At 41.7% G+C, this 26,333-nt stretch overlaps 1 protein-coding gene across 2 annotated transcripts in view; it reads right to left on the bottom strand.

Moving 5' to 3' along the window:
• Positions 1-26,333, bottom strand: part of NDRG3 (NDRG family member 3) — a 65,169-nt gene that overhangs the window by 20,163 nt on the left and 18,673 nt on the right. For both annotated transcript variants that reach the window (XM_062589585.1, XM_062589586.1), the window contains exons 2-3: positions 13,942-14,047; positions 10,515-10,550 (exon numbers count right to left, since the gene is read on the bottom strand). In XM_062589585.1, coding sequence (XP_062445569.1) covers positions 10,515-10,550; positions 13,942-13,998 — 93 coding nt within the window. In that variant the 5' untranslated portion in view covers positions 13,999-14,047. The remainder of the gene's footprint in view (positions 1-10,514; positions 10,551-13,941; positions 14,048-26,333) is intronic.

Genomic DNA, 26,333 nt, shown 5'->3' with positions numbered 1-26,333 from the left:
TGCTTGATAATTTTCACCGGAGGACGGAAACTTTATCAGAGGCTTCTCAAAGAGATTTTACCTTTTACACTTGGTGTACAATAGGTAAAAAAATAAACAGCAGCTGCAGACAATTTGCTGTAAATAGAAACTCAGATAGCAGAGGCAGCTTCATTCTCAGCAGCCTGCTCTTGCTGGCTGCAGGCACAAAGCCTGTGACGCTCATATGCCAAACAGCAGCGTACTGCTGGAGAGACAGAGCAGAGACACAAGTCCTGTACAAGCAGGTACTATTGATCAACTTAAATCAGACTTGGAAACCACTGCTTCAAAAATTAGCAATTCCCTTGGGGCACACATGAGAACGGAAATGATGGTGGAGGACCAGGAGGCATGCAGTCCTGTAGAATAGTTGGTTAGAGCAAAGGACCATCTAGTCCAGTATTCTGACTTTGAGAGTGATGGTTTATGGAGTAATAAAATAGAGCAAATACGTAGCGATACTTCCTCGAACTGCTGCATCTAGTAACCATTTCCCCTAATTCATTTTCCAACCTGCAACCATTTGCAGGTCAAAAGGGACTTCCTGAGTCAGAGGCATGGCCCTCACCTTTATTAGTCACCGTGACAGTCTTCTATGAACTGCACTGTCACACCTTGCCACATACACTCTTGGCATTTACATCACCTCTGACCAGAAAATTCAAAGTTTAATAACGTGCAGCATGAGGAACGACAACCTATTTTGCCTCACCTTACACCTGTTTGTTTTATCTGAGATCCCCAAGTCCTTGGTTTGGAACACAGGGAAAAATCCACTCCCATTTCCCTGATCCATAGCAGTGACAGCCTGACAATCTGTTACAATTCCCCCTGGTGCATCTGGGCTGATGTGTTCTGGCCTATCGGGCTAGTCCTGTTAGAGAAGCTTTTGTTCCTCCGTATTTTTGTTCTCCAAACCTCTCCCAGTAGTGCTCTGTCCTTTCTGAGACGAGGGGGCTGGCAGAATGTCAAACACACGTGGGCATGCTATGGATTTATACAGTAGCACAATGAGGTTGCTTTGTTCTCTGTTCCTGATTCACAAGAATTGATTTTCTTTGTTGAAACCTCTGAGCCCATAGTTGACATTTTTTACTCCTCTCTCATCACTTTAAGGTCTTATTCCTTTGGCTTATGATCAGCGCTGAGCTCCCCATTTTATATACCATCATAGGATTGTTTTACTCAATGTGTATACTTTACACTTATTCAAAGGCAGATAAATTATGCAATTCCACTTTTTCCAAACTTTTTCCAGGCCATTGAAGACAGGTTAAAGCAGCACACGCCACAGTACAGATCTCTAAGGTACTCCACTAATGATTAACTACTCTGAAAATGATTACCGTTGTTTTTATTATTTTTTTTAACCACTATTTTATCTGTGAAAAACATCCCCTCTTGTCTCAAGACCACCTAAGTCCTTTAAGAGCTTTTTGGTAAGGGTCTTGTCTTCTGGAAATCCAAATAGGCTGCATCAACTGAACTGCCTTTATTAATATGGTTACTGATTACCTAAAGCAAACTGCCACTGTCACTTTGCTGCAGTGGAAGATGCACAGATTCCTCAGGTCAGCTCCCCCTTTTCTTAGTGATGCAGTGGCTAGAGCTATTCTTACTGTGATTTATTTTCTCATCTTTGCCAGTGTCTTGGCAAAGGTGGAAAACAATTCCAGCATGCTCCTAGGGACAAACTCTCACAGCTATTGACTAGAAAGATTAAAGCAGAGATCAGATCATCTTGCTCTTTGCAAGAGCTGCCCTCCAATCCCTGTGCAATGCTAAAGCAACACCACAAACAATGGCTATAAGCTAAGGGAAAAAAAATGTAAGACTGTGAAACATTACCACCCGGTAACTCTCAGCATTACAGTACCACAGACCTTAACACAGTCAGTATCTAAGTGCTTACCACCTCCTCTCTGTGCAAAATTATTTTTGAACTAGTGGGGCTGAAGGAGACGGCTGCGTGGGAAGCAAGTCTAAATCAGATTTAAAGCAACATCTTGAACTAAATTATTCATTTCCATACAGAGCAGAAATTTATTAATAGAAAACACAACATGATCTATGCAAGCAAGCAATGGTTTCTAGTACTTTGTGTAATTGGATTAAGTCTTAAATTAGAGAAATGCTGGGTGAGAACCAAGAGCAGCCAGAGAATGAGGTGTGTAATCTGGTTACATAAACACAAATGTATCAGGGGACAAAGGTGCTGCTGGGTTATCCCCAACCTATTACTTTATATAAAAACATTTGTGTGTTGCTATTCCAAAGGCACGTGATGTTGAAGGATTTAGAGTGCATCTTTAACCCTTTCTTAGTGTTCTGTGTCAGCCCAGAGAGTAATGGAAAGTCACCTTGAAAACACAGGTCTGCTACAGAACAGTTCGTGGCTCTGCAGTGAAGTGAACTGAAATCAAGTGACCTACAACATAAGCATATCTGACAGGTTAGGTTTGCTCTCCCAAATCTGAGAACCCAAATTCCTAAAAACAGGTCAGTAAGACCAACAGAAATGAAGTAATTAATACTAACACCTACATGTTGAAGAGGGAGCAATGGCAGGGCTATGCTTCCCTGATCTGCCCTACTCATACGTTACAAGCAGCAGCTAAAGCCACAGCTTTCTTGTATTCCAATAAGGTATACAAAATCATGAGCAAGGCAGCCAGCGTGGCCTTAAGCATAATGTGGTGATTCTTACTGCTGCCTTCAGCATGAACCCCACTCTCCCCTTCCTCAGTTTATGTGGGAAATTGGAACTACCTAGATCTATAATGGTTCAGGGTGAATTAAACCTCACAGAGATCAGTTCTCATGTGCCCAAGTTCGGCAGTGAGTCAGTTTTTGCCTGCACTCTGCACCATTATTTTGAGCCTGTAGATTTTCAGCTTTCAGCCTTCCTCACAGGCTGCAAGTAAGTAAAGTCAATGCCTACAGCCCACTTCCATCACTGAAACTGTATGCTCAAGGTGCAACATCCTGTGGACACAAGGCCAACCCATCGTTCTGAAGAAGCTACCAGTCAACCCTTTTTCCCCTAACACTGCCTTCTAGCAAATCTCCCTTCTTCAACACACCAAAAGCACCCTTACCTCACCTGACTGCCTCCTCTTCGTTTACTACAAAAAGAGGATCAAAACCCCACTCTGAAGGAACAACCACTGCATGATGCTGCCTAGCTCCCCTCTCTTGAAAGGTCAAGACGTCTGTCTTCTTCCTCCCCAACCTACTAGAATACAGTCTCCTGAGCCTAACCCCTTCCTACTTTTATCCAACAAACTACAGAGGGAATGCTTTAAAAACATGGTTGTAAACCTCAACCCTACACAAAGAGAATCTGAATATGCTAATACACAAGCAAATCTAAACTGGTTTTGTATGTCTGCTTGAGTCCAGATCACCTTAAATTCCTACATGCAACCTGGAAGATAAGCCAGGGGCGACACTTCCCTTCCACAGCCAATGACATTCCTCTGACTTTATCCTGCTGAAGAGTAGGAGCACCTTAAAATCTGAAGAAAAGGCAGGGTCATGTTCTGCTTCTCCAGACATTCATTGTCCCTGGAAACTAGAACTGAGTCTAACTGCATTTAGTTATAACTAGTGTTGCACTTACTTATTACCTGCTCCGAAATACCATTAATGGGTGTTGCGTAACAGATGGAAACAGCTCAGTCACTATTACTAAAAAGGCACTATTCATTTTCTGAAGACAGGAAGGAGGCAGGAAGGCCCTTCCTCAACCTAAGTGACATACCTTTGCTTTGCTGTAAGAATTCAATGGCTAGAACAAAAAGCACAGGACTTTCAAATATCAAATCTGCATAAGCAGCCTTTTTAGTACACAGTTGTCACAAGTGTACAGAAAGCAAAGCTAATGTTTAAGTAAACCCCACGGGAGAATTTTGTTCATATGTAATAGATCAAAACATAATTTTAATTGTAAGCCCTGCTAGCTAAGGCTGTCCAGAACTCAACACTGTAATTTTACAGAAAATGAGAGTTTTTAGATAAAAAGACAGTGGTGGTGGTGATCAGAAGAAATGCTTCCGAAGTAATAACAATTATGAAAAAAAATGTTTCAAAATTAAATTTGATTTTTATAAATTTTTTAGCTTCACATTTTTTGCTGCTGCCATGGCAGTAATTGTGAAAAACATTCCTTTAATGATGTGACATACTAGTTTTAAAAAGATTAGGAGCAGCTCTCAATTTATTAGACATTAAAAAATACTGCTGTCTGGATCAAAACATCATCTGCGTTGTAATTAATTTCACTTGGGCACTTTGAACAAGAGAACTCAATGTACAAATCGTAAGAGTGGTCTTCAATAGACAAAAAGTACGGAGAAAGCAAACCCTTCCTAAAAGGGCTGAAGTTTCATATTGTTTGGTGGTTAAAAAAAGATGCTTTAAAGCATCTTATATTCAAGGCCACCATGCCTTGAATCACAAGCCATGCTTAATGATTTTGTTAAAAAAAGACAAACACAATTTTGATTCTGTCAATGAGATCAGACAATGCACATAATGCGATACTTCCAATATCACCTCCATAGCAAAATACCATCTCCTATTGCACAGCAAGCAAAAATAAAGCGAAAAGATCACAAAATTATAAGCACACTTAAAAATCCAAATTAAAAAGTATGCAACATATGTAAATCAGTAAAAACATCTATTTACTGAAAAATTATACTTTCAATGGAAAAATATGGCAAAAAAATTCTTCAGTAAGCTCTATGGTAAACTCTTCAAACATTTTATTCTCCTTTACTCTGGGTATAGATGACACCAAGTACCTCCACCTTTTCAATTAATCCCAGTAGCGCATTGTAAAATAGCAAGTTTTCGTACAGAGAAGCTTTCATTTCTTTCCTCCATGGCTTCATCATCTCTTGTCTTTTCTGTTTCAGCTGAACTCTACATGCCTTGAACTTGCTCCTTCCCACTCTTTCCAAGGCTTGTGAGCTTTCTGAAGACATCCTGCCAAATCCCCAAACCACCTCCATATCCCAGGTCCTCTTCTGCGTGGAGTATACGGGACAGCACAATACTTCTCTCCCTCCAGGTGAGTGGGAGGCAGCAGAGAGGCAGTACTAGTGAGGGATCAGATTAAATACTAGCTTATGCCACACTGAGACTATAACTTAGCAGTATTTGGATAGTTTTACAAATGTATCAGCATACGCCTTCATTGGCGTTTAAAGTAAACGCCTGGAAAAGGGGGAGAGATTTAGGCTAACACAGAACACTTACTTCTCAAGCAGCCAAAAATAGTCTACAGATAAGAATAAAAGCACAAGCACAGCTCTATTAACCACGCAGGTCACCACACCATCTGTCCATCAGCCACCCAGACCATTTAATCCACCATCTGTTTGCTAACATAAGAAGCCAAGCCTAGATTTCATTAGGGTTTACACAGCTTTCAAGTAAAATGTAGGTCTCAGATTTAGGTTAATACATTTTATTTCTGAGAATTACTTAGATTAATATTTATAAAGACCCCTAACCCACCATACTATTCATCCCTTTTATTTTCATTATAAAAGGTTATCAGATTACATGGGAGTTGTTTTAACTGATGACCAGGCAATCTGTCATTTATCAGGGTTAATTGCACTTACTTGTAGATAAGTGGTATATGAAAAACAGGACACCATTATCTGCAAGTCAGCTGTGATGCAGACAGGCTAACAGCTTCTTCACACTACATTAACCCACAGTAACAAATTTGGGGAGCAAAAGGATGTGTTTGCAATGTTGACTTTGTCCAGGTCTGGTTCTGGCAAGTTATTTAAAATCACTGGAAAAATAAATGGAAGTTCACAAAGGCATCACCCATTCCGTCCCAAAGGAAGGAAACATCCTGCAAAACTTAAACCAGGATGTTACCTCAAACAATAATACATTCTGAAGCTTTAGAGAAAACAGCTGCCTGGTGCTACACAATTCACAGAAGTGGCTCACTTGAATTAGATTCCTAATGATGTGCTCACGAGTTGGGATAACATTCATCCCAGTTATGAACATAAATCAGCTAAGGTCTTGCCCCATCAAGTTTTGAGCATCTTCAAGGATGGAGATTCCATAACCTTTCTGGGTCTGTTTCAAAGTTTGGCCAACTTCAGTTGGAGAGAATTTTTCTTAATATCAAAGCAGAATCTTCCTTTTTGCAACATGTCTCTTTTGCCTCTTGTCCTATCACTGTGCACCTCCAAGAACAGTCTGGATCTGTCTTCTCTATAGCCTCCCAGTAGGCAGCTGTACACCCTTCTTTGTCTTCTCCATGGCTGAACATAGCCAACTCTCTCAGCCTCTCCTCGTACACGCTGTGCTATAGCATCGGCCATCTTGGTAGCATCTGTTGGACTTGGTCAAGTATGTCACTGTCTGTCTTATCCTGGGCACTCAAACTGGACCCAGCACTGCAGATGGGGTCTCACCAGTGCTGAATAGAAGGAATCCCTTCCCTTGTCCTTCTGGCTGCACTCTTGCTAATGCAGAAAGCAGTCATCCTTTACTGCGGGGGTGCACTGCTCATTCCTGCTTACCTTCTTGTCTGCCAGTATCCTCAGGGCATCTTCTGCAAAGCTGCTTTCTAGGCAGTTGCCCCCAGTGTGTCCTGCTGCAGGGGTTCACTCTCTTCAAGGGGCAGGACTGTGCATTTGCTTCCACTGAAGCCTACGAGGTTTCCACAAGCCCATTTCTTCAGTCTGTTGAGGTTCCTCTTAACATCAGTCCTGCCCCCTTGTGTATCAAACACTCCCAACTGTTTGGTATCATCTAAAAACCTGCTGAGGGTGCACTCTATTGCATCAGATACATCTTTAATAAAGATGTTGAACAGCACTGGCCCCACTGTTAACAACCCTGAGGGATGCCACCAACGGGCTCACAGCTGGACTTCGTACCACTACTGATCCCCACCTGTTGAGACTGCTGGTCCTAATTAACAGCATATCCATTGATGCTGCTCCATCAGCTTCTATCTTTCTGTATTTGTTCATTTGGAAAAGGCAAAAATTTAAAGACCAACATTTTTAATGTTATAAGATCAAAATTGTTCTCTAAAATAACTCCATTAAAAATGAACGTGCGTAACAGCAGCCCTATTCACCACAACATTTTGTGGGGAACATTTTCATCTATATAATGAATAGGTTCCAAATTATTAAAGTAGCTATAAACTCATGCATAGTCATAGCATTACTTACACTTTTCAAAGTTTTTTGAACTTTATTAGAAACATAAAAAGGTCTGGAAGGAAGCTCTTACATCACTGACACTACGCTCTCATACCCCATCCCACAACTCCCTAAATCCCATCCTAAAACTAGTTAGGTTCCTTTAAGCTGCTATTCTTGTTGGAAGCTGATCCAGAATTCCACTTTACAGTAACTGAAAACCATCCTATAATTATCAGCCTTCAAGTATTTGCGGTCAGTTTATACCTCTTCTTGTAAAATTCATATTCTACCTAAGGTTCTTCCTCTCTGTGGATTCAGGACAAATCATGCCCTCACCCCAAGCCAAGTGTTTTTCAATTTCTTTCCATACAACAAGAGCTCCATTCTTCTGAAAGTCCTAGTAACCTTCCTCACATGGATACCACTTGGAATTACCTCTTCTCAAACCCGGGTGAGCAGAATCATACTAATTTTGCAGAGATCTGAATATGGCAGCTGGTGGTGCCATTACCAAGTTAAAAAGCAGCAGTAGTTTTCACACAGGACAACACAAAAGCTCATCTTTCAACTTTTAACTACTGTTCCTTGTATTAACAGCTGAATCAAAAAGCAAAAGAAAATCCAAGGAGCCCAACTGACTATCTGCTCTAAGAGACCTCAGACTGAGATTTAATCCAGCCCTTCTTGAGACCTTCCAGGTAAGGTGGGCTGGCCAAGCCAGGCAGGCCCTGAAACCACACACTGAAAGAGAGGTGTCAGAAGAAGGTGAGGCTGAGATGTTTACAGACACAAGAGACACTGTGCAACTTGGTGTTAAAAAAAAAAAAAAAAAATTAACAAGAGCACTCCTGGAAGGAACATCTTGTCTCCTGCTCAACTGTTGCCATGGTCACCAGTTCACTGCTGATCTAAATCAAAGCACACAGAGAAGCAACAAGTACATCCTTCCCCTGGCCCACTGCTGCTGTCCTGAGAGCCCCTCTCCCGTGCCACATGGCTGCTCAGCTGCTCTTCCTGCACTTCAGCCACAGGGCCACCTCAGGAGCTAAGACAACGGCAAGCGCACGCATAGCTGAGTGCCTGTGTGTCTGCAGCTGCTGCACCTGACACCCCAGACCTCATGCTGAGCATATCTAACACAGCTTTGAATTCAAGGTGTTCTCTAAAGAAGAGTGTAGATATGCTTTGCTGGTAGAAGGAAAATGGAGAAAAAAGCCACAGCAATGCATGCCTCTGTGGCAGGGACACCTTCCTACCTCTCCACTCCACTCCCAAGACCATGCTGCTTGTAGACAGGTATGCATGGACAAACTCAGAGCTGCTGTGGCACATCAGAGAATTGGCAGTGAAGACTAATGTGATCGTACTCTCACACAATATTATTTATATTCTTTTCAATAATGGCAGATAGGCCCCTAGCAGGCATTGCCGGTGCTCCCTAATGCTCTCACTCAGAAGCATTGCTCCTATTTTTACCTGTTCCTCCAACCTAGATGGAAGCACGCTTTACCTGTGGCAGAGCTGATGAAGTTGCAAAAGGAAAGACAGAGACAAGATAGTACAGTGAGTGTTTTAAAACCACTATCTATCTTTATTAAAAGAGGTGAAATAAATCTCTAACACTGTTGCCACTTCTGAGACTGGACATAAAAGCTACAGCACTGTAGGATTTATATATATATTTATATATATGTGTGTATATATATATATATATATGTATACATTTATTTAACAGACTTAAAGATAACATTAAAATCCACAAGGAATCAAGCTACTGCCATGCAGTGACACACGCCTGCCCAGATGGGGTGTGCTTTCAGTCTCCTATCTCAAGAGATGGAAAAATACAGACTCCTCTTTATGACTGCATTGATTGTATTCCTGCTCTGCACAGGCCTGCAGAAGGTTTTCTGGAATCATTTGCATTGACAGACCTTTATTAAACTATCACATGAAGCAGGGAGAAGACTGTTGACAGCTCTACCCCTTAGCCATACCACTAGCGCAATACAGCAAAGAGAGCCTATGCTGTGCCAAGCAACCCCCCCACCCCCCAGAAACAGCAGCCTCCTGCAGCTGAAGAGAAAGAAAAGCCACTGGCTGCCAATCGGCTGGCATGTCAAGTGGCAGGTCAGCAAGGTAATCCAGCGTGGTAAGTGGAGCCTGTGTTCTACAAATTCCCCCTGCAATACTAGGGTTGTGTTCTGCTTGGCAAAGAGCGTCCCCCACATCTTGAGTACAATCGCGCCTCTAAAAGCATTATTCCTCTAGCAACCAGAGAGACCAGGCTCATCTCTGCCCTACTCAGGCATATGAATAACTTCACAGAGAATGACCACTGCTTGGTCATGACCCTGGCCCAGCAAAGGTGGTGCCATATCTGGGGCAGCAGTAATGCTTGGTGCTTTCCATCTCTTCTCACCATAAACAGACAGGACAGGTAGGCTCCTTCTTTCCTAGCAAGTGTCTTAAGACTGAACTAGATGGGACATGACAGAGCTGCAGCTCTTCGGCATATTGCACGTGTCCAAAAAAACTGCCTTTCAGGACACCAATCACCCTGCAAGCCTGTTGTGAAGCCTCAGCACAATTGTGCAGGTTGGCAACTCAGAGCACAAAATAACCAGCTTGCAGAGCAGTCCTGTCTAGTCAGAGTCAAGCTCCCTACTAAAAGTAGCATACAGCCTTTCTACAGCAACTGCCACTAGGAAATCTGAGCAATTAAGCATCACAACCAAACTTCTGAAATGGGACATGGCAGTGTTGGGGGAAAAGCTTGCTGAAGCTTACTAAAAATCTTCAGCAGAATCAGAACTAGTGTTTCCTAAATCCTGACCTCTGCTGCGCGTGCAGCTGAACCTATTGGTCTACAGAACCATCGCTTCTACGCTTCTCTGTCCTTAGCCTGAAAGCTTGGGTAGCCTGCAGGGTATACACTCTAAATCCACTCAGCTGGGCTACCATTTTTTCTTCTTCTTCTTCCCTCTTTTTAGGGGAAACTGTTTGTCAGTTCACTGGTATGCCATTTATTTTGACACCACAACCCAAGAAGCTGTTCACCAATGAAAATGCTGATACTGGATAGAAATATTCCTGTTAAAACTGTATATAACTGCTGAAGAACTGGGAATAGTGAAGAACAATTTCTGTCAACTGGCTTACACAAGTTCTCCTTGATTAAGCTTTCAAATGAGTTAAAAAGTAAAGATAATGAGCTTTTTTATGTCTCTCCCAGCATTTCTGATTGGCCATGTGGAGGCTGCCACGTCCGCTCAGCTCGTGGACATGTCTTACCTGACAGTCGAAGTCCTGGAAGTTACGAGCAGCATTCTGTTAACAAACAAACAAAAAACAGAAGAAAGAGTTCAGCATGGTACCCCAAAACACAGACCAACAGCAACATAAAGGGTCACCTCAGAAACCTCTGCTTCAGTATGGTCTAGCCTAACTGCAGACAGGACAGCAGTTAAATAGAGGATCCCTACAAGAAAATCCCATGCAAGTTCTGACCGTTACTATACAGGGAGTTGTGTGAGGGCTGTCCCAAGGCTTCTGATTACAGAGAACATCCACGGACACAGCTCAGAGTAGAAATCATTTGAGGCGAGACGGATACAATGCAGGAAGGACCCTGACCAAAGGCAGGCGGGTTAGAAGGTTTTGGTCTTGTCCTGGTGACCATTATAAATTTTAATGAAAAATTCTTTAAAGGACTATCACTAGGATTTAAGGAAATAAGCAGAAGAACACCATGCAGTCAGCTACTCTGCAGTAACAGCAGTATGCATAATGTTGTTCTATGGTAAATGCAATGAACTGAAAGACACTAAAATCACATGGCATGGAAACTAGGATAAGCAATTCACAACTGACATTTTCTTCCCCTGGGGTGAGACCACTCATTACCAGCGGGTATGGTACACATTTGGCATGCTGCAAGCTCAAAATTCTGCAGTAACTCGTCCATATGCCCACATGCTTTGGGAGACTCAGGCTCTTGCCACAGGGTAGATTTATGCAGTGTGCAAGAGCGCTTGTCAAATGTTGGACAAGGCTGGGCAAATCCTGAATCAGCATTCCAGCTTACATGTTTTAGGCACAGCCTACATCTTAGTGCTAAAATTACAACTAGGACCATATATGAGTAAGACAAGTACCCCAAACTCTTCTTCTGGCTGGGCATGCCAAATCCTCTCCATATGTAAACAACAAGCCCTGCTTTCCTTCCTGCAGGCTTTGCCACATCAGTTAACAACCTGTGTTCTTGCTGTGTACTTCACAGTTTGAGATGTTCAAGTTGAGATAGCTGCAAAGCTGGTCTAAGAATCACTGAGCATTAAGTACTGAACTATGTCAATGTTCTGAACATAAAGTGGCACAAAGCACCAAATCCTCAGGGTGGGGGGATGAGAAAATAAAAAGCAGCTGTCTGGATTCCAGTTTGAGATCCTCAAATCAGCTGAGATGTCCAAAAACCTCATCCACGCCTTTCTCTTTCTTCTATTAAATGTAGACAGTAAAGTCTCCTCATCTACCAAGACTTTAAAAAAATAAATTCAGTCATAAAATGTCAAGGTGAATAAAGACTATAAAAAAGCCTAAGAGGAAATAACTTCTCAGCATGGGATGTAAATGAAGCACAGTAAGTAAAGGCTGATCTGAATTTGTACTGAGAAAAGCAGGATTCTCTGGGGGGCCAGGGAAAAAAATATCAAATAGTGAAAGTCCGCAGTTGTACTGTTTGTTATCAGAGTAGACTAAACTACACAAGCAGCCTTAGTGCTGACATGTCCTGACTCCTGGATACTTGATTTTAACACACCAAAAATCTGACTTTAAAGCATTAATCTATTTAGTTTCTTAAATTTATGAAGTCTAAGATTAAGGCAGGTTTTCCAGTCTGATGGAGATGTGATGGCTGCATTTCAAAGGCAAACAGCTAGATAGGATTATCCAATCCAGCCTAAGGGCTGTTCAGTCAATGTCCTGAACTAAGCTGTTGCATTTCAATCACTTTTCACTGGGGCTATTTTAACAGGAGTCAAAAGTGTCAGAATAGGGATTAATCAGAAGTATTATCAAAGTTTTGAATGAAAATTGATATACTGCAGCATTCTTGATTTTGTTTTGTAAACTATCTTTCCTGAACTGTTGTTACGACTATAACTGTTAGCCTGAAGGCACAGGGACTGCTGTCTTAGATTTAAGACAAAACAAAACCAGGGCTTAATGGTCCCTAGTTGCATTTCCTCTAGTTCAGGCAAGAAGTGAACAGCTGTGACCCATTTCAATTTCCCAGTCAATTCCACCGTTTTAACAGTCTGAGTGTTAACATGCTGGAGTTCCTTTTCCCTGTACAGCAGCCTTAATATCTGAAGAGCTCATGAGCACTCATCCATTAGCACCTTAAGAGTTTTACTGTACTATTTCTGGCCATTAATCCACATTGGCTCATAAATTCTTACTATTAAAGGCGGGTTGCTCCATGAAAGTCTTATCGAACTGCAAGCTCAATACTTTTGGATTCTGATGCACTGCACAAAAGCGCATGTTATGACACCACACCCATATGATCCATTAGCTTTATCTAAAAAGCATGTGCATGTTATTCCAAGCTTGTAAGCACTAATGTGGGCTAGACTTTGGAGGTGGTATTTTATTGAGGCATTTTAGAAGAAAATGTATAAAGTAGAGCCACAGCAAGCACACTTCTCATCTCTGTGCAGTGTCGGTCATGGTTCTGAGCCACACTGTGTTTCTTCCTGAAGAACTAGGAATACACTAAAACATAACAGAATTTCAGATATTTCACCCATTTGGGGATTTGGTACAGAGTCTTCTGCAGGCACATACCGAGCAACTAAAATAGCATTTTCACTCAGAAATCACATCTTGCAATCAGCAGAACAAGCTGAGTCTTGATGTCAGTCAGTAAACAGCAAAGCATTGGGAACTGCTTCACATTCCATTAGACCCTTTGAGTTTGCTCTTAGACATGGAAAGTGATCAAAAATCACTGCTCACAATCACAATTTGCAGGTGCAAGATGTACCTTGGGAAGGTCAATCACATGCATGACTTTGGCAAGAGCACCAGATCACAGCACAATCAAGTAGGGCTAGGGCTTTCCTAAAGCTCAGGTGGCTCTCCTCCAGAAGACAGAAAAAAAGGATTAAACAGTGGCTGCAACACAATAGATTTTCCAAAGTTTCAGTACTGCATGAGTCTTGACTGCTCCAGGTAGATTCTACAGATAGTAATAGAAACAGCTCTCCATTACTCAATCCAGGGAGACAGGCTGTTCTTGGAGACAAAAAACAAGTAGATAATTTAGAAGATGAAAGATTTTTTTAAAAAGTCAAAAACATAGATATGATAGAAGCACTGGTTTCTCTAATAAGCGTGAATTTATCAGTTTCTACAGCTCAAACATGTCAGGAAGGGTATCACCATTCCACTTCCTCCTCTGCCTTTGGAAATCTTTAACACACTGTCCTAGCTGGGACTCCAAACTTAACTGAACTGCTCCTTGGTGGTCTTTCTTTCCCTAACACTTAGGAAGAGCGCACATGGTAGTGGATTATCAGAACAGGGAAGCAGCTGGTTTTTTTAGTATTTAAGATACTTCAAGCTGTACATAGATTCTAGCAATCGCAGCTTCTTGCTGGACACAAAGTCAGCCAGAGCACACCAGTGAGAGTGACAGAGCAGCAAGCATTACCTTGTCATTCAGAAGGGGTTTGATCTCTGTCAGCTGAACATCCTGTAGTTCATCCATGGTGGCGTAAGTGGAGTCAACTAACCTTCAGAGCAGCAAATCACTGATTCTGAAACAAAAGCATAAGGTTAGAAATGGTATTACAAAAGATATTAGCCAAAGAAAGCTTTAAGATTTTTCATTACAGTCCTACACACTCAAACTGAAACCCAAGAATCTGAAAGATGCTGGTTCTCCACGCAATATGAAATATCTGCAACAGGAGAATGCAAGCAGCTATGTTTGCACTCAGTGCATTGCCATGTCATTCCTCATACTGCACATTGCCTTGCCCATTGAAAACTCTCTCTGAAAGCTTAGGACTTTCTACTCACAAAGTCTGGATTCACGTCCATATATTGCTGATCTTCCAGGAAGAACTGGAAATGACTGAATCAGCAGAGTTTAAATTGTGCTTAATATGCAGGAACACTGCAATCTCCTGAGTGTTTGAAAGGGGCTGTTGTTTCTTCACTGGTAAGAGTGGGACTCACACTGCCATTGCCTTAACCTCTATTGCTTCTTCTGTGCCTTTCCTAGAGCAGCTTTCCCAATGTCAGTTCCACCAACGTACAACCCTAGTGTCACTGGCAATGCTCAACACACACTAACTGCACCATTCAGTCACTGAACATGGGTGTGCTTGTGTCCCGCAGATGTACAACTGCCTCTGGATTTGCATGAGGCACAAAGGTGTACACTGTTGGCAGGAATATAAAACAGCCCAGAATTCAAAGCAGCCCTCACTTTACAAGTTGGAACACAAAAATTGCCCCCCCCGATAGTCCTGGTCCAGTTGAACATGTGCAGGATAACCCTGTTCATTGTGGAGGGCTGTGTTCATAGCCCAGACGGTCATTTTCCGTCAGCTGGTACACAGTCCTCCAAGGAAAAAACAAACCAACCAAATCAAACCAAACCCCACAGTACATGAGGTTACACACATCTGTGAAAAATCACTGCTGCCACAGAATCGGAGAAGAATCTTCTGGTGCAAATACTGTGACCAGGGTAGAGGAAAAATTATGGCAGAATTTACCATGGATTTAATTTTTTGTTCTAGAAGCTAAACCTGTGTTTACGGCGAAGGGAATTTCTAGAGCAGGCAGTTATGCAGGAATATGAAGAAAGTCCTGGCAACAGGAGATGATCGTACCTGACTATGCAGATTCTTCAGTTATACAGGAAAATTATAGACATTTCTGTGGATGAAATAATAATAATAAAAAAAAAGTCATGGACCTAAGTAGGGACAGGAACAGGCATGTGGTGGGCTTCCTGGAGGTTAGCTGAGTGTGAATGGAAGAGAGACTCTTGGATGATATCACAAATTAAAATTGTACAAAATAATATATTGATGTTAATCCTGGAAGAAAAAAGTGGAAAAAAAGAGTACAGTCTCTGTGCACTTTAAATCAACATAAACATACATTGCCACGGGAAAGAGAAACTCCTCTCTCACCAAAAGCTAGTATTCTCCATTCCCATTTGTGCTGGGACTGACATCAGTGTGGCTAAAACCAAAAAAAGAAGAAAAAAAACATTCATAATGTCTTTCCCCTCTGAAAATCCACCACCCTTCTCTTTTAGTTTCTTCATGTTGGCAAACTTTATTTTTCTTTTTCAGAATATTTGCTGTAAAACAGATCTGTTGTGCAGGTCAAGAAACCAGTTCATTTACAGGTAACATCCTTCCTACCACAGAATGATTTTTTACTCTGAAGAGCACTACGAAGCATTATGTGGATGCACGACAAGCCATGGAGGAAGAGCTAGTTATTGTAACTCTTTTAAGGAGTTATGAGGACCAAAAAATATTTTATACTAATGGACTAAAACTTCCATGTACACTAGAAGAGCTCATTATCTACCTGGTTCTCTCCAAACCCAAGAGCAAGGATCCCATGAGGTTAGACACCAAAGCAGTTGCAAACAAGCAGCACCAGAAGTTTATTAGCAGCAGAAGACAAACAGTTCTAGACCAACCACCTAATTATCCAGAGAGTTTATTCCTCTCTCATGCTCCTTTGAGAAGCCAACTACCAGATCTGATGGCAGGCAGGAAGCAATTTTATACCTGGAAACACCCACGCTGCTATAACCCAGCTCCTCAGTCCTTTCTCTGCCTGCCAGCTGGACAAGGATCAAGAGCTGCCTTGCCTCTGTTTGCCTGCACCCAAGCAAGTAGGTCAGCTGGTATGAAGAGGACTTCCGTAAGAGACTGCACCCAAAGGAAATTTAAAATATGTCCACACACCATTTGCTGATTTCTCCAAATTCTTCTACTCCAAGATGGGTTATGCTTGTTTTGTGGCTCATAAGTCTTAGGCTCAAATACTTCACACATTTGCCTAAAGCAAAGTCTACAGTGAAGCACAGCATTTGACGATCACTCCCAAATCCTCTGGCAGTGCTTTGACAGACCACCTCTCTTCCCATGAGCTATATAAAGAACAACAACTCCCTGGGAGCTGAAGGGTACAATCTGCATAAACTTGCCCTGGAACATATTTTGCAGCTGATACAAGCCTACCAGGCCATGAAGCACAGAAGGTCTAGAGAGAAAGAAGCATTTTGTATATCACATGGACTACTTTGTTAAGCATTTGTAATATGAGAATAATAAAGATTAAGCAGGTGCTCAAAGCAGGAATTATTAAATGCTTTTATCTCATCAATCTCAATTTCGTATTTGGTCTCTAGACGCTTTTGCAGTGCACATCATAAAGAGCACTACACTGAAATTAATCTCATGCTTATCTTCCTAGGCTGCTATTGCTCCAAAAACTGTTTGGGGAGAGGGGGTGGTGTCTCAAGCAGCTAAGGCAACAGAGTGCTGTGCTCCTTCACTGTCCATTACACCTGCACAGTGAGTTCTTCCTTTGTGAAAACAAGCTGGGCAGCAAAATGAAAGGCTGCCATTTTGGCCAAAACTCTCAGAGTTGTGTGAAACTTCCTTCAGAGAGGAGAGCTCGCTTTCCCTGACACCACCGAGGCTCACGGAACCAGAAAAACTTCTGTAGGGGAGCAGGATGGAAGAGATGCTCCTTGCATCGAGCCTGCAACGCAGATCAGCCTGGGAGGCTTCAGCTTGGAGCAGACTCTCACCTAAGGAGAGAAACCTCAGGAAGTCCCCTAAGGAGACTCCAAACGCAGGGGTCACCCACGAAGCAACAGAAAACTGCTCAGCCGGAAGCAAAATCAAAGATTCAATGTGCACAGCCATAAATGGAAAGAGGGTGGATTTACTCTTCTAAATATTTTTAATTGAATCTGTTCATCCAGCAAATCTGACTTTCCTCTATTTCAAGTGCTGTCTTGTTGCAGACACTCAAAGGTTTTAGATGCTTTTTTGCAAGAAAAGGGTGCATAGGGTCCCTATTGCTGTTTGCAAGCTCTTTTTTTTTTTTTTTTTTTTTTTAAGATTGCCAAACCATCTCTTCACAATCCACTTCACTTAGAGGTTCTCTGGGTAATGGTTGCTAGACCCTCAGGACTCCATGTGAATTCATGATCAGAGCATACTTTATAAGTAGATGCATGCTTTCTCTCTCCAAGCTCTTAGCAAGGTGAATGTGATTGCTCTGATCCAAACCTGGGTAACATATTACAGCACTACATCTAAGCGACTCTTCATGGTTACTCACCAGACCTGCACCTTATTACCATGTTGTGTCAACAGCTACATGGCTTTTTGTTTGAACACGGCAGGGTACGCATTTGTCCAGAAGTGATTTCTCAAAAGACCATGCTCTGTAGCAGAGGGACTTAGTAAAGCACATTTACAACTGCAAAGGCAAAGGGAAGTAGAGGGTATTGGAGAGTTGTGCTATCCTCTGTTCCAAGCAGGTTAAAGACACCTCGTAAAAAAAATCTGCAGACATGGCTGCCCAGGAAGCAATCAATTCTCTCCCTCCCCTCCTCTTCTTACTTAAAGGAACAAACATGACATTTCATAAGCTGAAAGCTAGTCTAAAATACCACAACAAAGCAGCATAAATATTCATAAAAACCAGAAGAGCTCTGCATAAGACAGGCTATAGATAAAGCAAAAGGCTTGTCTGGAATAATCCATATATAAATCATACATTTTTCTATATATGTCCCAGGATGACAGCTTTCCAAGTACTCCTCTTGCCTCCATTTACGTATGGCTATAAATATAGTCAAATACCCCAGTTTAAACCATGCATCCCTTTCCAAAGGTTTCCCAGAGGCTGGAATAAATCTACGCTGCTTTTAAAAAAAACAGTAAGATAAGAATTGAGGAAAGACATTTGGTGAATAATTAACAAAGAGATTAGAAGTCAGAGTAGGGCACAGAAAGCTGTAGCAAACCAAGGCAGGTGAGCCTCAAAAAGAAAGCATCTACATATAAGATGTGAAATGCGCTTGCACGCTTACTCCAAGATAAGAGTGCTCTAAATCTCCATCATTTCAACAGATAAAGAAAGACTTTGGGGTAAAGTAAGTCCAGTACATCAAGAGCATCAGTAACTACAGACTTGTACCCACCTGGCTAGCAGTGAGTGCAAGCTGCAGGGCTTTCAGGTGCTTCGGTTTCCGTTTCTATTCGGCAAAGCTCTGGAAGTGCTGTTCCTCAGAGGGCCACAAGTCTGCAAGAGCTGGACTCTGCTGCTGGGCACCTCCTTGAATATTCTGTTTTATTACGGAAATGTAATCTTTCTGTCCCCTCCGTGGAGTACAAAACAAACAGCCTCTAGGAATCTGCCATGCAACAAAACTTTGTATTCAGAGGCTGAAATTCCCTGTTTGTTCATCTTAACTAGACTATAGCTTCTAAGTTAACTCTGTAACCTGCTATATTCCTGCATTCCATGCTGTGTTAGACCAACCACACAGAGGGAGAGTTACACAAGACAGTTACCAACCTATGCTACAAAACATGATATTAAATACAGCAAGATGTATGCTCTCTTTGGCTGGCAGCCCAGCAGAGACTGGCTGAAAAAGTGTCCTCTCTAGGGAGTGACTAGGCTTAAAGCCATGACAAATTGAATTAGGTTTCCAAGAACTGCTTGCAGACACTTCTCCGACGCTTATGAACTTCAGCTACCTGGTTCGTACAGGACAGAGAAGGAACTTGTACTCCAGTACAGAATCACAGCAAACTACTGTGTCTCAGTAGACAAATGTCTCATACAGCTGGATGTGTGGGCTCCTCAGTTTGATCAGGTAGATCGTAGTTGAGGCATATTCATCTTCTTAAATAAGATTAATTTATGCCCTTTGAGACCCTTTGATGCCCTCTTCTGCCTCAGTCTCATGTAAGCCTCTTGATAGCAACTTACTTCCCAATCACCTGCACAGACTACTCTGCTGAAAAGCTAAAATACACTAAAAACGCTGGCAGACATTGTAAACTTTCAGCAAAACAGGCAAAGGCTCCAAATTCACTTTCAAACTACTTTCCTAGCTTGCTTCCTTTCTGCGTTCCAGTTCATATATTTTGGGGAATGCATCATGTGCCGCTCCACCTCAAAGACAAGCCAGCAATCTTCTCAGATTACCTTCCGTTTAACTGCTCCATTACCAATTACTACATAAGCCATTACACCAAGCCATTTTTCCAGTTCTATAGTGATGGACGCCACAAACGAGGAGGAACTTGGGAAGGACCAAAGGGATCTGTTCAGAGAGGCTTTTCCTGCTGCCCAGCCACCCACTTCCCCAACAGCCCTACGACATCCCACTCAGGCATGGGCGAGAGCTCTTGAAGGCTCTGCCCTACTGACACTTGCCACAGTTGAAATATTCCTAGGTTCCCCATCAAAACTACCACTGCATTAACCCCAGCCTCTCACCATGCTATCTCTTCTATCCACCCCATACCACCACCATCAAGCTCTCACCGTACTGAGCCAACACACGTAGCTTAACTTGATTGCTCTCCAAGCACATACGCACCACTGGAAGGTAGGCAGGGAAATCGGCCTATTCAGCAGCAGCTTATGCTTAAAAAGCTCGTGATCAAGTGTGGCGGCTTTCCACTAGATCCTTTAGGTCCTTTTGTAGATTTACTTGCAACCTTGTTTCTGCTTCATTTCAACTGTGCTTCTTGCTAAGTGATCGTGTGTTTTCACATTTCACATGAAAAAAAGTTGAGGATGTATTCCTCCGAGCACAAAAAGTGATCCACAGCAAGATGGATTGAGAATCTGTTTAAAATGAGACGTTAACAATGATTTCTACCATCAAGCAGTACACTTCGATTTTCTGAAATTTAACACTGTTCTTTCATTTTACTTATCTTCTTGCAAAAGTTTCATTTTCACTGGCTGCCAAACATTGAATTATGTTGATAAATATAGCCTTTACACCTAACTATGCTGTCTTGCTGTGTGGGAGGAATCATCATTTAAGTTGCAACATAGCTAAACAAACATTTAGTCAGACCTTGGATTTTACACTTTCTAACATTATTGTGATTTGAGTTTTTTTTAAGTAATTTGTGTTACATGCTATTGGGATGGAAAAAAAACAGTTTAACTGCATAAAAAGCATTTTTGAAGTCATTTTCATTTTAAATCTAAAACAAATTTTTCATGTTCATTCATCCACATAAATTTTAAAACCTAAAACTTATCAAATAAAATATACACAGCAGTGAAGAAATCGAGCTGATTAGTTTTGGTATCATCTCAAACCCTTAGTATGTGCAGTGTAATACAGTGCAGCCTGCAAAAACCTGACTTAATATGGATGAGGAAATCAGAGATATGTGCAGACCTTAGGAAGACCTAACATATTCCGCTCTTCAGTCGACAACACAACTGCTTCGGGTATCTGAGCTAATTCAATATTATTAGGAATATTTCAACTGTGGCAAGTGTCAGTAGGGCAGAGCCTCCAACGCATTGCACTGTATAGCTTACACATCTAGATCAGCTCTACTAGTATCTTTACAGAGGAAAAACAACCTTTTCTTTCTACTTCATCCAAATCTGGTTAAGTGGAAGCTGGGTCATCAGGAAAAAAAAAAAAAAAAGCGTACACTTGCAGTTAAAAGTTGGTCAAACATTTCAACATCCGATTCCAAATTTTCTGCTAGACATGAGATTCAAAATCCTTGAGGTTTTGGCAGCACACCCATACTGCTTAATATTAAATGATGATCTATACTGAATATAAGAATTCGGATGTACTTAGATGACAGATTTAAGCCTCAGGATGCAGTTTCACTGCTCTTTTAATCTGCTGTAATTACAGGCTGCTGGCAAGAGGGACATTCAGCCCTCCCTTCTACCACAGGCCTCACAGGACTGTCATAAGTTTTAAGAACACATATACATTATATGGAAAATAAATTGCTATAAAATAGCTTTTTAATTTATGCTTCCCCCTCCCCCTTCTTCGTCAGATTGATTAAATTCTTCTTTCTCTTCCCCCACATTGCTCCCTGGAGCTCCCAGAACAAGTTCTTCCAGTTTGACTTGTTGCCCATTCTGCAACCATCTCTTCTCCAGATTAGTGGTATTACTCCAAAACTATCAGAACAGTCCATCATTTCCAGCCTACATTCTCAAGCAGAAGACATGCTTCCGTATATCAGGTTGATTTTTAAAGTCCTGCCCTTTCTCGGGCAGCTAGCCAGTGCAGGAGAGGCAACTCAAATTAACTAGTTAAAGTAACTTAGATTAAACCAGTAATGGATACGAGGCAACTCAGGAATAAATTCTGGATGTAGTGTCATTATATGCTTAATACAATCTAATTGTTGGTAGCCACCAAAAGGGATGTTCCTGCTCTCCCTCCCTAATCCAGCCAGAAATTCCTCCTTTTTCCCTTGCTCCAGGTCAACAATTGTGCAGTAATTTGGCAAGTCACATCCATTTATTGATCTATTAAAAACACATATTTTTACAGGACTAGTTACCACTGTATTAGGGAGTTGACTCATCAAAAGCCTTCTTCAGCTCCTTGTGTACTACTGTTTTCCTGAATCTTTCTAGTACAAGAGCTTGTTTTGAGACTTAAGTATACAAAAATGTGGTGTTTGGTAGGGTTAGTTCTTCGGTTGAGTCACTGAACTGATAAGATGCGTGTTTGCAGCATCACCAGAAGAAACACAGGAGAAGAGAACAGTATGATTACTTTTCTGGCAGGAGGCTGCACTTAGTTTCAAGATATGCTAAAACTGATGAATTTAGATAAAGCGTACAGAGCATATAACACAGCTTGCTAATCTGAGATGCCTTGTTGTAGGGTATTATTTCAGGATACAGATGAATCAAATTTTCATCTTACAGCTCCTGAAAAGGGATATTGGACAATTCAGCTTTCTTTCCTGTCACCCAGAACACGCTTCCTTCCTGCCCTGCTCCTCAATTCCCTTGCAGCAGTAACCCAAATCTTGTCTTAGGTAGGGTCTAGTGTGCCTGACTGCAAAGTGAGCGGACCTAATACCGTCTTTTTGCCAGCTTTCTACTATTTTAGTGAACTCAATGAGCCCGTGAGGCGATCAGATGAACATCAGGGCGAGCCCAAGGTATGTGGCAAGAACGAAGGGAAACTGCAGAAGACATGCTCCACCTTTCAGGAAAATTATTAATACAGCCCAAGCCATATTGTGAAACTACACCCTTAGTTGACATTTCAATCCAAGTTGGGTAATGTTAGTTAAGAAAACACATTTTTAACAATGGAGGAAAAGCTTCAGATTCAGAACTTGGTTCTCTGGTTTGTTTTGTTGTTTTCTTTTTAAAAAATGACTAAAATGCTGAGAGGAATTAATGAAAATCTCAAAGTTATAGGGGCTACAAAAATACGTATAACCAATATAAGTCTACTCTGATACTTCAGTAAAGCAGTTACAGGGATGCTCATTCACACGGATGTGTAACAAGCTTTGGAGCCAGCTCCAGAGTTCACAGTCTAAGTTAAGGAACATATACAACATAAGTAGTAGTCAAACACAAAAATATAATAGTTAATTCACTACAGTCATTGTAGTGCTCCCTGTTACACAAGTAACCAGGGCTATAAATTAGCATCTAACACACACCAGCCCAGGTATTCATGTTATAATTTCCTGAAATAGATGGAAATCCTTTGAGAAAACAGGCAGTAATGTTTTGTTTCGGTGATGGTTGGAAGAGGTATGGGATGTAGCAATCAACCAAGTCTTCTTCCAGCTGCGGTGAACATCCTTGCTCATGATCGACTTAAGGGAGCAATTAGCAAATGCTTGCATGTATATAATGGAGACGTACAGTGGAAAACAGCAGCCACTAAGATGTTCAGTGCTAAATCCAGATAGCTCAGCGTGCCTGAAGGTATGAGCACCCTATCAGGTACATTTGCCCAGGTACTGAGAAGTTAACCCTATAGACTTCTACTGGGACATACCTGAAAGATTTGCTTTACAACAGAAAACACAATTAGACTTAATGGTGTAGTGTGAGAAAGCCAGCAAATCCAGCATACACATACTCAGTTTAAAGAAAAGGAACAATGTAACGGTGGACTAACTTGTTAAAACAAAACACAAAGCAAGAAAAAGCAATAGAATACAGGAATGCTACAAGGAGCCCGGAGACTTAAAAAATAATAATAAAAAAACCTGCATGGGAATCCCTGGTAAACTGGGTGCGCTATTCCAGCATAAAGATGGAGTCACCTTACCAAAACTCTGCATGGCTCAACAGGGAAGTTAAGAAAGCTACTGTGGGAAAGGTTGGAGTTTAAAAAAAGTGGACAGTTTGTCCACATGAGGAAAACAGGAAATCCCATAAATCATGGCAAAACAAGTGCAAAAGGGAAATTCAGGTGGCTAAAAGAAAGAATTTTATGAGTGTCTTGGCAAAGGATGCCCAAATTGACAGGAAAAAGTTACTTAAACATGTCAAAAGCAGGAAGCCTGCTACAGAATAGGTGAGAGCACGTGATGACCAAGGTGTAAAAGGGGCACTGGGGAATGACAAAACCACAGTAGATCTTCAGCTCTGCTGCATGATACAACTCAGGGTCCCTAAGGTGCATGCCATGTTTATTATTGTGTCTATTATCATATTGTACAGATGTTGTTACATCTCACACATAAATTCAGGTTTTGGGGTGTGGTGCATGGTGCAAGAGCTGAAGATCGAAAGGAACCTAAGAACAGCCCTTACTCTAGGCAGTAAAAGGACAGCCACAAAAAAATACATGTAGTTCCTCCAGTTCAAGTTAAAAAAAAACCCTAAAAGTACAGCTTAAGAATCAACCTTTGTTACTGGTAGCTGGGAAAATGCTTAGTACCATGCACCACTGAAAATACCACTGAAAAACACAGGAAGAGCATTTCCAGTTGTCACCACCTTCTGATATCACTTAAAACAAACATTGTGACAGTTTAATTTAGGGAGCTTAGAAAGTTGTAGCCCTGACAAAGAACGATGAGACTTTCAGCATATCAGAAGCATTTTCTGAGAGCAAGAATGCACAACAGTGACAGCGTGTGTGTGTGTGGGGGGGGGGGTGTTTCCCATTTATTCTTAAGTATTCTGACTTTTCTGCAAAAGAGAAAGAAACCCATCCACACTGCATGACCTGGAATTTTAAGGAGACCAGCAACTCAGTACTCAGAGCTGTATTTCTCAGCTGTAGGATACAACTGGTAACAACTGCTTACAAACACAAGACCATGTCCCTCCAGCAATAAAACCAAGGTTTCCCAGCTAATCAAGAACAGTGGCATGCTATCACTAGGAAGCTACTCAGTAACTCTGCCACTAGTGTTAACTGCAAGCATGTGGGCCTGTCCCTTCACCTTTGGGAAACTAGTGGGTCTGTAAATGATACAGCACAATTCAATTCTGTGTCATGTCTATAGAATTATTTTCTCACCAGCATCAAGCCTATTTTGACTGGGCCTGGATTCAATCAGATACTCTTCAACTGTGAAAAAAACATCATCTGAGCACTAAGCACCCACCAGGCTACCGGTATGAGTGTATACAGAAAGAGCACAGTTTTCTGACAGCTGAGACTATCATCAGATTAAATCACCAAGTGCAGTATGTAGAAGTAAGGGATGCACTTCATGGTCAGCTGTACCAAGAGCCCAAAAGTGGATGCCTGCCCTCTCTCCAGAGCCAGTAAAAGCCACCCATCAATAACAAATCATTTAAAACCTATGCCCAGGAACAGATTCACACAGTACCAGCTCTAGGATGGGGTTAGGTATGCCTGACCCCTGGATAAATTCGTTAAGCTTGATCAAAATGGGAGCCTTGACACTGGCTGGCAGCTGTCGAGAAATAGCGTATTTCTTGTGGGTTTCCTCAGTGTTAGTCACATCATCAGACCATACTTGAACAAAGAGAGAGAGAAAAAAAAAATGTTTCCTGCAAAATGCATTAACTGTTTCAATCAGTAATGGCACTAGTTGCTCATGAGCTTTCCAGCAGCAGGGCAGGCTGAAAGCCTAAACTCCCAGGTCCTCGGTCAGCATGGCCGCAGAGCTCTGCCTGGTGTATGCACCAAACTTGCATGGGCAGAAGGTGCATTTTTCTCAAAGACAGAAAGGAGCTCCCACCAATGACAAGCCTGAGCTCTGCTGACAGTTGCCATTTTTGGCTGCTGAAATAATTTGTCACCCTTAACAGGACCATGAAGTAGTACATAAGAATTTCAACAGTCTTAGTGCCTTGATTCCCAGCCAATGATAACTGACTTCAAATCACTACTCACAAGAACAAGTTCTGCTTGAAGTCAAATATAAATCTACTTACAAAGTAAGAAGATACCCAAAATATCTTCTGAGAAAAAGTGATATTTTCAGTCAAGTTAGGAAGGTCTTATGGCCTTTCTGAAGGTATCTGGAGATAACAGGATGATGGCACTATGCACCAAATATGCCTTCTGAAATTTGTAGTTTGACAGATAAGGCCTAAGGAAGAAACTCTGACCTACAGGTGTTTACACATCCCCCGTAAAGCACTCTGTAGGTGCTTCCTGCCCTGGTGAGATCTCATTTCACAAAGCCATTTCCAGGTAGGAAGGAATCCCTACTTCCTTTCTTTCTCTGCCCTTTTCCTCCTCCTCTCTCTTCTCATTCCTCTCTCCACCAATTTGTGTGTTTGCAGTTTTGTTGCGTCCCTGTCCCCAGTCCCCATCTACAGTGTTCCTCAGCAGCAGGGAATCTCTCTAGAAACATGCACTTGACTGAAGAGCTCCTGTATTTCACTGGTTTTATGCACTTGTGTGAACACTTACCCTACATGTCCCATCTCCAGGTCCCTCTCCAGTTGATATTGCTGCTTAGGGATTTCAAGCAGTTGAAGTGTAGAAGCACTTACTAAGAACACATTAAAGTTTGTTGTGGTCAAAGTTAGAAGCTGAAGCTATCTAGT

Source organism: Rhea pennata, chromosome 16, assembly GCF_028389875.1.
Source record: "Rhea pennata isolate bPtePen1 chromosome 16, bPtePen1.pri, whole genome shotgun sequence".
In the NCBI taxonomy this organism is placed as follows: Eukaryota; Metazoa; Chordata; class Aves; order Rheiformes; family Rheidae; genus Rhea; species Rhea pennata.
This window is presented reverse-complemented; position numbering and strand designations above follow the sequence as displayed.